Below are 12,386 nucleotides of genomic sequence, written 5' to 3'. Positions count from 1 at the left end.
TATATGTATGTGATATGTATGTACATACATACTACATCTACATATCGTTTAAAGTACAAAACCGCGTATCAAGATAATGCAAACATACGTGGGTTGCAAAACTTATTTTCTAGAGAGTAAAAACACTCATATTTCATCATTTTCAAAAGCAATCGCAAGTTTTGGCTGTTATATTTCAGGTAGAATGGATAAGGATTGAGCCAAGAGCTTGTGTGAGCAAATCCAATTTTTAGCAGCAAATGTCAGTTACGCGGTTTTGCAGAATGACGATACGCGGTTTTGTACTTTAAACGACGATGTGTGTATTAACAGGAACGCAGCAATCTAATATACAGGTGAAGCAGGAACGCAGCGCAGCAGAAGCATACAAAAAATCTGCAAATAAATGGTTTTTTAGGTTTTTAACTAACAAAAACCTGGTCTTAACTTATTTGAACGTGGCTAAAGCACAACACTAACACAACACACTAATGCAAAGGCGCAACAGGAATGCAACACTGTAAAACACGGGCAGAGCAATACACAGGCGGAGCAGGAACGCAACACAGCAAAATCGTCCACAAAATCTGCGAATAAATGGTTCATTAGGTTTGGAAATAACAAAGAGCTGGTTCCAACTTACTTCAAAATATCTGCAGGATGATGCACACAATCAAATTCGGCCGCAGCTGCAGTTCACCAGAGAATGCTGCAAATGGAATGATTCATCAATAAAGTTAAAATAATGTGTTTGTAACTTACGTGTATAAGCTCTTAATCACAATACCAGCACAGGTCGGTCAGGAAAATACTAAGGAAGTGACCTAAAAAATGCAAAATTATAATTGATTTGTAAAATAATTCGGTTTTATTACAATACTTACCAAATTTCACGCAATTAGAAAACAAATGTCAGCGAATAAGAACAAAACGAACAAGGAAAAAATAGCAATGCGGTTTGAAGGAAACATGAAGCCATAAAATGATTGTTTGTTTCTTTAATTCTCTGAACTTTGTAAGATATGGCACTCTATTATTTGCAGTAGTTTGCAAATATTCACTAATGGTTCTAAAATCGCAAACATTTTCCTGGGATGTTTTTGTTTGATTTCGAATTGAAAATACATTACGATCATATTGTACCGAAATAAGTGCGGTATCCCTGCATTTTTGTAAAAGCCAGAAAGAAGCATAAACTGTATGAAAAAATGAAAGGGATCTGCATCTGTTGAACTTTTTATGGGAAGATGTATGAAAATCCAACTTGCTATAATTTCATATGCTTAACAGTGTCACAACGGTATGTTTACAGTATCTCCCCATAATTTTTCATATGAAAAATGTATTATATGCATCCCACTCGATATCATTGAATTCCTTATTAGAACATATAGTCTCTCTATTTTAGCGTATCAACAGTTCATATGGCTTCATACCATGTAAATGCACCATTACTCTCTACAAAATAATTCATGCAAACCTCACATACGCAGTTGTTCATTTTGTTGATACACGGTTTTGTACTTTAAACGACGATCTGTTAGTTGTTTATCGGAGGGCGGTCTGTTCAAGCCGACTTCAGGTGTTTTGCATAAATTAAAATAAATGAAATTTAATGATGATGCGCTAGTCACAAAGCCTTATTTTTTGCAAATACTTATGAGAAATATAAAAGTAAATTTGAACCGAAATATAAAAACGTTTTATTTGGGAAGAACATTCTTTAGAATTCGATATTTAAATCGCTAAATCGCAAGATTGCATTCAAAATAAGAAAACAAAAAAATAACAGAATAATGCGCGCGTGGTTCTTATTACAAACTGATAAGAACAATTACGATGAAGGCTCCTTTAACAGCTTATGATTAAAATATTTTTAATAAAAAAAGGTGCGAACCACGTAAGTAAAAAAAAGTACCTAGCACTGACAATGGTTTTTGATTTGAAATGTTATTACATTGGTATAAATATGGGAAAGAAAATACTCCGATTTATTGTTTTAATATTATCAAAGTGGCAGGGCCGTTTATATTACTCACAATCTATGAAACTTCAAAAAATTTTATTATCCGTCAAAAGTTGTTTATTGAAACTACCTTCTTTTTTGTATCATGTCATGGTATATAAGTATGACTTTTTCCTATGCATTTTTATTGGTACAAATAAAACAACAAACGCGTACAATTAATGATACAAAAAATTCCATGTCACCAAATCAAAAAATTACTTGTACAAACATGCATACATACATACATACATATGTCTAAATCTTCTTGCGTACCTCGTGATCATAAAATATTACGTGGCCATATTTTTCCGAGAAATGCATTTCGCGCGTACAATTGTTCGTATACATTTCGCGTGATATATCGACGCAGATTTTTTTATGATCACCGCGATGCATAAATATCAGACCATTCTCAGCATCATGCAGGACGACATAGTTTTCAGAATTACTATATTGTACAGTGCCTTTGTGCCAATCGTAGAAACTAAGATCCGTTGGTTTGGGACGCAGTAGAATGCGTTCTTGGAATACGCCTAACCAATCGGTATAGCCTTCGACCATTAAATTTGCCCGCCTCAGACTATGCTCGAAATCAATATAGCCAGAAACTTCGAAGCCAGATTTGAAGCGGTGTTTAAGGAAGATGATGGTCTGCAAATCAAAAAAGAGCGAAAAAAATGTGATTTTCAGATGAGAAACTACATCCAATTACCCACCGATATGATTTTCTGCGTATTCGGTTCTTCTCGTCGGACCAACTCCAGTAGAACCGGATCGTTTGAGGTCAGATTTTCACTGAATAGCATAGCTGATTTTTTTGTTGGCCATAGTGATTCCTGCACGGCTGCCTTGCGTTTCTCATACTGCTCGGGTGTGTAGATCTCAGACGCCGAACGATAGCCAAGTTCTACCAGCATACGACAGAAGCGTATGTTACGTAGAAAATTGACATCTTTGCGTGTGATGAATGTATCCAAATAGTCCTCGTAGGTGGGACAATCCAGTAGGAACATATCCTGTTGTACGGCACTCATGTTGCTGATGTTTGTGTTTTATTAAAGTTATGGTCTTTCAGATTTGTTTTTGCTTGAGTTTTTTTTTTTGGTATTTTGAATACTTATAATGCAATTTTTTTATTAGACTATCTTACTGGGGAGACATTTTATATTACACCAGGAGCTTAAGTTTAAAAAAAAATATTTCAATAACTTTGGGCGCCGCTAACCGTTTTAAAGAGTTTCTCAAATTTATTAGTTTTTTTTTTGTTTTTGAAATTTTTATTTTTTTTTTATTTTGCACCAAATTCCGGCGATTACTTTATGAGTACTTATGATATTTTTACTAATAGGCGGCATACACCGTGCGCCTGACTCGTGAGTCGGTTTGGATGTGTTTGTGAAAATAAATATGCGTTAGTTACACCGACATGACTGCTGGAATGCCTCTGAATGATTCAACTGTGTGTAGTCGAATACAAATGACTCGCGAGTCAGACGCACTGTGTATGCCGCCTATAAAATTCTCTTCATTTTTTTACCTTCACCTTGTTGTTACTTCGGGCTGAGTGCAGTGGTTTCTGCAGTACCATATTTTGGGCATAGATGCAGACACATGAAAATTCTCGTAAGTCCAGTTTACTTCAAAAACTTCTCAAAGCTGTTTGTTAAGGTCAAAGCTAACAAAAAAGTTTACAGAACCAGTAAGTTTACAGAACGGTTTGACCCCACTAGTCATGTAACAATTATACGGTGTTTACATGGGCCGATTTTAGAGGCGAGTGTTGAATAAAAAGTTGTCTGTCGCCCAACTTCATTGCGAGCGATTAGTTGAAAGGCCGTTTACACCAGACGATTGTTGCTATCAACTAAAATTTGCCTGTAAAATCGCCTGATGTAAACACCTTATCAGGGAAGTTAAATATGTTGTCGTAAGCGTTGTAATGTCTTAAAGTAAAAAATGGTTAAAATGACTTTATGAAAGCTCAACGTCGAAGAGCTGCAATGACAAAGGACAGAGTAGTGGAACCACAATTCTGTTGAATTAGTCAGCAGCCGGTTTCCAGCGAGGCTGAAAGTAAAACAGGTACGACGAGGAATGTTACAACGCTGCAGAGAAAAGAGATGCCGCTTAGAGGGCCTCGCTCCAATCGCGCACAATGCCAGCTACGTAAGTGAGAGACCGATATAGGGAACTAAAGAAAGTTAGTCGCCTTACAGGTTTCAAGCCGAGTACAAACTCCTCAGGAATCCATCCGTAAGATAAGGTATTTTCTGTCTTCAAGAAAAAGGTCAGCGCTTTTGCACCTCATTTAATTTTTTCGACTTGCAGGCAGTTGAGAAGTAAAGTCCTCTCTCACCATACAAAAATCATACTTTGTTAGTCACTGATCATATGGCCCAGGGCTGATAGGCGGCCCTTGCGACAGATTTCGCCTTGGCGACGGCGAATACCGCAGACGATGGAAGTTCGTTAGACTGAAGCTGGCCACAATCACTGGACAGTGGTGGCTTAGAACGAGCGTTACCTTTGTGCCTAGCGCCTCGATAGTTTTCCTAGTCGGGCGATAAACGGAAGAAAGCAAATCTGGGCAGAGCCTGTTAAACATCGGGATTTATTTCCTGCCGGATGGTTGTACCATACCTTGGTGGCGGCTGCCAGAATCTTCTACAGATCCTATCATTGGTCAGAGCTGGCTTAAAGGCGTGTGATGCCAGCAGACAATGTCTAGTTAGAACGTCCACCAGAAGCCCAAAGTCCTCCCTCTGGAGGGATAGGAGAAACTTCTTGAGCTTTATGTCGAGTTCTTGTTTAAACGCCCCTTCTTTAGCAATCCTGTCGGCCTCCACGTACAGATGTAAGTTTGTATCAGTATGTAACAAATGCAGGACTGCCTTGCACTCCGCCACAATGAGAAAGTGCAATGCGATAGTAGTAACCTAACTGTCGACATAGAGATTCACCCATTTATTTTCTGGGTTACTGCTCAGTAGCAGATTACTGGAGCAAATAGGGGCGCCTCTGTTTTCCTGCGGTAAACTCTTGGACGGTTGGGCCGCGTGTAAGTTCAGCAAACGCTGGGCTAACACTACGAAGTGCGCAATTGCTTTATCCTTCTAGCCTCAAGTGGACCCGAGGCGGTAAGATTAGAAATCTGAACTGATTGTATTCGTATCAGATGTCGAAAGAACGATGTCAGCACTTTCGTTTAGAATGTACAGCCTTCGTGATGCTAGGCTGGAAACATTTTGAAGCGCTAACCCTGAGCTATCCGGCACCGAAATCAGTCGTATTCAAAATTTCGTAATCGGCTCGCGCCGACTCCCCGACTAATTTAATGGCTTCCGTTCGGCTTTTCGTGGTATCACAAAGGGCATTCTCCTAATTGTCCAAGTGTGTTCCTTGTGTCTGGGGAACAACTCTAACCTAACCTAAATTAACCGGCAGCTTAGAGCATTTATTGAGATAAAACAACGTGTAATGTGCTGCCATTGGGTTAGACCAAAGTGCCCCTGCCATGCCGATCCTTGAGAGCTTATATACACATCCTATTCTATTAAGAAATGTTTTCTTCTCAATTGCTGTCCACCAAATAGATATCACATGGAACAGTTATCGAAAAATAATTTGATAAATTAATCGACTTACATATGTATATATTGAACCTGATATCAAAACAGGCTTCGATAAATAAATCGAAAATTATTTTGGTAATGTTGCAGATAAACCTTCTTCTTGACTGGCACAGCGCCAAATGATTATGGTTGAGGGCAACAAACCCAGGTAACTAAAACGATAAAAATTACAATATCAAGTAACAGATCGATATCAATTTCGATAAATATATCGATTAGTTAGTTAATTCTTGGGTGTAACAGAATAAGAGACACCGCGACCAGAAAGATCTTTTGTGTCTCTTAAAGAGAGTCCCTAACCCAGTGTGGCCAAGATGCCTTCAGCAGCCTTGGTAGGCGTATTCTTCTTAACAAAGGATTCGACTATTGAAGCTTTAAAATAGATCAATCTTTGTCTTCAATCTTTCAATCTTTGTCGTCTTCAAGTCAGAGTCAGCATTCCGAATCTGTGGTCAATCTGTGGAATCGCAATTGGTTGTGACCAGTCAGGTACCCAGAAAGTAGCCTGATGTCATTTCTATTTTCTAAAATAGTTTCTTTTCTATTGAAAGGGTAACCGAAAAGCCTGACCTGCCTAAGGCCCCACAGCGCTCCCAAGTACATACTGCGTACCAGTCAGAAATTATGACTCACTAAGAGGACCAACTGAGACCACAGAATGCTTCAGGTCCTGAAAAGGCAGTTAGCGATCCTTCTCGTGCTAACTCGTCGGCGACCTCATTGCCTTCGATTCAATAATGGCCTGGTACCCAGAACAGTGTTATCGTGTCTTTGGGTGCCAAAATTTGTAGCGTGTCAAAGTAGTGTATAACCAGCTTGGATTTCATAGTCCTGTTTGAAAGAGCCCGGACGGCTGCTTAGCTTTCTGAAAAGATAACTAGAAATGCGCCCTTCAATCCTTTTTCAAGGCTTTATTTTGCGCAGTTTAAAATGTCGACTATTTCAGCCTGAAACACCGTGGGCCGGCCATTTGCCCATGGGAATGGCAAGTTCAATGTTAGGTCCAAAAATACCTGTACCTGCTCTGTACCTGTACATATCTAGGATCAAGTGCAGGGAGCCCATTTGCCCAACCTTCGCGATCGGGGATTATCACTTGGAACTTTCTGCCAAAGCAGACCTCTCGGTATCTACCCAAGTATACTTGCATGATGCTGATTTGTGAAGAAACCGTCGTTAGATAGCTGAAGTTGCAGCTCTCTCGTTTCTGCTCTTTCCTGGATTAAAATATGGAGAGAAGTCCATCCCAGAAGCGTCTCTAGAGCCGCAGTTGAGCAAATTCGTATAGATTCAAAGTCGGATAGGCAAGTCAATATTTGACCAAGGCAAGGGAGGAAGGACTCCTCCTTTCGGGCAACCTCTCACGGCTCTTATCTTCACTTGAATATTGCTCAAGGATGATCTAATTTCAAGCTCACGAAGCATAGAGTCGATCCAACCAATAGTAGAAGGATCTTAGCCTCTATGGACCAATGCCCTTGAGATAGCGCCATAGGCAGTATTGTCAAAAGCCCCTCGACGTTCAAGAAGGTGCACAGAGCGAACTCCTTGGCCTCGAAGATACTTTCGATCATACTAACCAGATAATGTAAGGCCGAATCCGTTGATTTCCCTTTTGGCATAAGCAAATTATGTGTGGTGTAAGCGTTTCATTTCCCCCGAACCGGTTCACTTTTCACTTTTGGTTGGTCCATGGGTTTAAAATGGGCGAATGACAAATTTTCGGGTGATTTTTTTTCAGGCGAAACTCAAGGATAAGGAAGATAATAAATATATCGGTTAGTATGTCCATAATTTTTTATCGGTACCGATAAATATCTAATTGGAATAATTTATCGATTTATATATTGATACTGATATCAAAAATAATATTGCACAATACAGACTTCGATAAATATATCGATATCTATATTGATATATTGACGCAGATAAATATGACGATAAAAATATCGATACTGAAAAATAAATCGCTATCAATTTCCATGAATATATCGATTAAAAAGTCAATAAAATTATCGATAGTGATGCAGTTCATCTGAGATTGTAATTCATTAATATTTATTCTACAATTTTTGGTTTTAGGAGCTGATATTTGGTATTAACAAGTAATTTTTAGCAAAAAAAAACCGACTTCAACTCTCATATAAAAATATATATATATATATATCTCATAATCCACTGATCCGATCTTAACCAGATTAGTATGGGACCACCTCGGAGACACTACCTTTCCGATGCAAAAAGAATTATCGAAATCGGTTGACGTGGTCCAAAGTTATGCGGTAACATACATAAAAAAAAAAAATATTCCGACGAACTGATAACCTCCTTCTTTTTTGGAAGTCGGTTAAAAACCCGACAACTCATTACAAAACTACACCACCACTAAACCATCTGGTACAGTTTATGCGGCTGGTTGATTGATTATCCGAATCGAATCAATTTGATTTTCATGCGTGAGTGTGCACATGTGCAGCGCACGTTTGCCACGGCACGATCTTGAATTGAAGAGACATGAAATGTTGAGTGGAACGAACACAAATTGCTGGCCAGGAAGTAAATAAAGAAAATTTTGGCCTAATTTTAGTGACTAAGTAAAACATCTAAGTATGCACATATGTATGTACATATATACCGAAGGAATTTTCACATTTGCTGTTGTTGTGTATATTTTTATAGCCCCAAAGTGCGACACATCAAACGACAACAAACGACAGCGGGAAAAACATAAACGAGAGGTCGATTGGCCGGCGATCGGTGGGTTGGACAGGGCGTACTCGGCTATAGGCATGTATGCATTTATGTATGTATGGATGTGTGTGTGTGTGTATGTGTGGAGGCCAAAAACGTGCGCCGATCGGGTACGGATCGGATGAGAGTGCCCGAACGCGCGGTTGGTAATTCTAAAACATAAACATATGAGCGATATGGATTTGAGTGGTGCAAGTTTGTTTGTTGTTGTTGTGCTGTTGGTATGCTTGCGACTAGAGAACATAAACAAATAAATATTTATTGCGTCGAATCATAGCGACGACAACACGGAAAGAAGGCCGTCGACGACAGTTAATGCAGCAACACACTGTGCGGCAATGTTGACAGCAACAAAAAAACACCAACAACAGAACCAGCAGAGTACTAATGCCAGGAAGCAAACTTTTGTTGGTGGATGGAATAAACAAGCACTCATACATACATACATATGTACATAAATACTGACATAAATTGGTATGAATTTCCGCTAAAAAATGCTTATTTTTAATAATTTCGTATTTTTTCAAAAATTACTCTCGCAGCGTTGAAGAAGTTAAGAAATTCGTAAATTATTTCAGTGCCGTCGCCATGCTCAGTGTGCGCTAAATTTTTTCCACGACTGGACGGTTTGCTGATACAAATTCAAAAATATTTCGAGTGTGTTTTCGTTTGGAGGCGGTGGCGGTGATGGTCGCGTAAGCGTTGGCAATAGTAATGTGAAGTGAATTGGAAAAGTCTCAGAAATAAGTCGAAAAATAAGAAAAATATACATAGATATTTCTAAAACGGGCATGCAATTAATATTTACGTAATATTTGTGAAAAAATTCGAATTAATTTGTAAAAAATGTGACTTCTAGTGAGTGGAATTTTAATTAAAGTGCTCTCATATATTATATGAGATATTTTTTTAGAAAAATTTTAACATTAGTTATCAGTAAATAGTGTAGCTAAATTGGCTTTAACACAAAAAATGCGTTTTAGTGGCATATTCGGCTCACTGCTGTTGTTGATTTTCGTGAAAACTACACATGAATTCATAGATGGTGGCAAAATAGAAGTGAAAGTTGGTAATGTTGATAAAAGAAAATGATGACCAAAGTTATATTAAAGAATTTAAGTTGCAGATTAGGGTGGTCAAAAAATGCATGTGAATAAATAAAGTCGGAATTTTAATGCTCTCACCCGCTTGGATTTCCCTATACAGAAAACAATAAAGCCACTGTTTTTTTTATTTATTTTGAAACCAAAAATATTTAGAGGTCGCTGAAAGCGCTCAAAGTTTTCTATGCATTTTATGTGAGAAAAAACAAGGTTACCACCAGAGTTCTTTTGAAAATCCCAATTTTTTGATCGGAAAACTTTGCTTCTCTTCAGGAGGCTGATGGTAATAATATCCAATTGTTTATTTAACGATTTTTTCATAGTAACATTTTACTGGTTCGCCAAAAACCCCAGAAAATTCAATGGCGGATTCAATAATAAATCCTTAGTTTTAAAAATGGTCAAATAAACTGAAATATTGATTTTCAAGAATACCACCTTTTTTCATATAAAATACATAGAAAATTTTTAGCGCTTTGCGCGGCCTCTGGATATATTTTGCTTTCAAAATAAAAAAAAAAAAACGGGTGTAGGTATACTTTTTTCGGTATAGAACAATCCTAGGGGGTAAAAGCATTAATATTCCGACTTTTCTTGTTTTGGTCCACCCTAATGGAAACACATTTGTATATACAGCCATACATAATAATAATGATAACTTCTAACTTTGTGCAATATTAAAAAAAGATATTAAAAACAAAAAAAAAATACTAATAAAATTAACAGAGTTTCGTAAAAATTCTAAACCTTTTAATTACATTTCTTAGGAAGATTTTGAGTATGCAATTTAATTTTAGCAAAATAAAGCGCAAGTCTGCAGTGGCTACAAAATACTGCTGGTTTTTGGAAATTTTTTTTGTTGACGGTGTCACTCATTTTCTTTCATGCGAAGCACATATCGATCCCTAACCGCCAAAAAGATGTAAGCGAAATTTTTTTCGAAATTTTATTTTTGATGCAGAAATACTCCCAGAGCATCTAGACGCATTTCTGCATGAATAAGAATATTTTGAATAAAATCTCGCGTACCTCTTTTTTGCGGTTAAGAGCTCGACATGGAGGAAAATGAACCATCCCCTCAACTAAAAAAAAAAAAACAAAACAAAAAATCAACGGTAGGAACAGAATGTGCTACAAAACTGCATACTCAAATATGTCGCATTAAAAAGCTTGAAGTTTTTACGAAAGTTTGTTGACTTTTTTAAATATTCCACAGTTTGAAAACTGGATTTTCGTTAAAAAATTAACTATATTTTTTTATAAAAAATAATTAAAATTAATTTGAAAAAAAATCTTTAAAACTTAGCAATATAGGGTGACCTTATAATTATGTCGGGCACTATATGCGTACATACATAGATAAGGAATGTGTTTTTTTTTATTAAATATATGTAGCTTTGACGAGAAGAACACATTTTTGTAAAAATTCCGAGAAAGAAAAAATTTTTTTCTGAAAAAAAAAACTTACATATGTATATGAAAAATTCCGTGTCAACCGAATTATGACTGCGATCAAAAATAGGTTTCTAAAATTGTTTTTGTTTTTTGAAAATTCCATAAATTCGAAACATGTACATGGAAAATTGCTAGTTTTTTTGCTGTAGTTAAGCATCCCTTCTTCATATGTAAATATATTTAGTTTAAAAAAGTCATATGCCTAATGTACTTACATATTCTCGTTAAATTTATTTTGTTCAAACGTTTATTGAAATCGCCCATTTGCTTGCAAATAACTTAAGTCCTTCTCCACATCCATGCAGGCGCTCTCTTCTTTCGCGATGAGTCGGATATTGAAATGAGTTTTGATGAAGCATTCCGTGAGATTAATAGCAACAAATTATTTGGTGTCAGTTTTCAAACCATCAAGCGTTTTGTGCCCAGCGATGATAGTTTCATTCTACAGCAGATGAGTAAGTATACTTAACTATTTAGATGTATTATGGAACGAATTTCCGTCATCCCTTGTCAAATTTGGTTTGGAGACAAACCGGTTTCGGCGTTGTGCCATCTTCAGTGTCATTTTTCGTTCTGCATAATTTTTGTTGGTTGCTCGTATTTATACTCCTTGTTAACTACCTCTTTCTTTTCTTCTTAACCTTTCCTTTCCCTTTCTTCATCTGTATCCATTTTGAAATAAAATAGATTTAAATATTACGATTACTCCTTCCTCTTTCGATTTGAAAATACCTAAAAATCTAATTATTTTAATTCCATTGATCAAACTCTTAAAAATTTGTATGCAGATCTTTTAAGTTCAAACTCCTCTATCATGAGGTGATTGTTTAAAAAAATATATTTTTAAAATTTGTTTTATTTATATAAAAACTAGATTTTTGGAGGTATTTTTAAATAGACCACCGCACGTAAATCTTAATATTTTTCCAAAAAAAATTTTGGCGGAAATCTTATATTTGATATGTATAATAAATTTTATATATCCGATGGAAACCAGTACCGATCTTTTCTACGTTGAGTGATGCATGTGTTTTATCTATATCTATATATATATATAAAATTCAAATTATGTATGTACCTATAGACACACTTGGCTCCTAAACGAATAAGCCGATCGTAACCAAATTTTACACACGCACTGGATATCTTCCAGGGATGGTCACAGGGTAAAAAATATTTTGATATATAAAGGGGGCGTGGCCCCAAAACGTGGACCCGGGTAACCTTAGGATGTATTTGTTTAATATGGGTATCAAATTAAAGCTGTTCATGAGTGCTTTAAGATAGAGCAATTTTCATATAGCTGGGTGACTAGGGTCTCGAGATATAGACCAAAATGTGGACCTGGGTAACCTTGGGTGTATTTGTTCAATATGGGTATCAAATGAAAGCCGTTCATGAATGATATTGATAAGATTGAGCACTTTTCATATAGCTGGGTGACTAGGGTCTCGAGAT

At 36.8% G+C, this 12,386-nt stretch overlaps 2 protein-coding genes across 2 annotated transcripts in view; one reads left to right on the top strand and one right to left on the bottom strand.

Annotated features, from left to right (window-relative positions):
• Positions 1–2,242: 2,242 nt before the first annotated feature.
• LOC118750108 (cilia- and flagella-associated protein 299-like) lies at positions 2,243–3,021 on the bottom strand. Its single transcript, XM_036484844.1, has 2 exons — positions 2,704–3,021; positions 2,243–2,638 (listed from the first exon to the last, which is right to left on the bottom strand). Exons 1-2 carry the CDS (start codon positions 3,019–3,021, stop codon positions 2,243–2,245), a joined length of 714 nt encoding a protein of 237 aa, XP_036340737.1.
• A 6,321-nt stretch (positions 3,022–9,342) lies between these two features.
• Positions 9,343–12,386, top strand: part of LOC118750107 (glutamate receptor ionotropic, kainate 2-like) — a 13,807-nt gene continuing 10,763 nt past the window's right edge. The window contains exons 1-2 of the mRNA XM_036484843.1: positions 9,343–9,439; positions 11,234–11,383. Of these exons, the coding sequence (XP_036340736.1) occupies positions 9,343–9,439; positions 11,234–11,383 (247 nt within the window). The remainder of the gene's footprint in view (positions 9,440–11,233; positions 11,384–12,386) is intronic.

Source organism: Rhagoletis pomonella, unplaced genomic scaffold, assembly GCF_013731165.1.
Source record: "Rhagoletis pomonella isolate Grant_MI unplaced genomic scaffold, Rhpom_1.0 Rhpom_scaffold_00143, whole genome shotgun sequence".
NCBI lineage: Eukaryota > Metazoa > Arthropoda > Insecta > Diptera > Tephritidae > Rhagoletis > Rhagoletis pomonella.
Note: the sequence above shows the minus strand (reverse complement) of the source record. Positions and strands in the feature narration are given on the sequence as shown.

Coding starts and splice junctions, on each gene's coding strand:
- LOC118750108 (XM_036484844.1), bottom strand. CDS start 3,021: ATGAGTGCCGTACAACAGGATATGTTCCTACTGGATTGTCCCACCTAC. Junction 2,639..2,703: donor ATACGCAGAAAATCATATCG/GTGGGTAATTGG, acceptor TTTGATTTGCAG/ACCATCATCTTCCTTAAACA.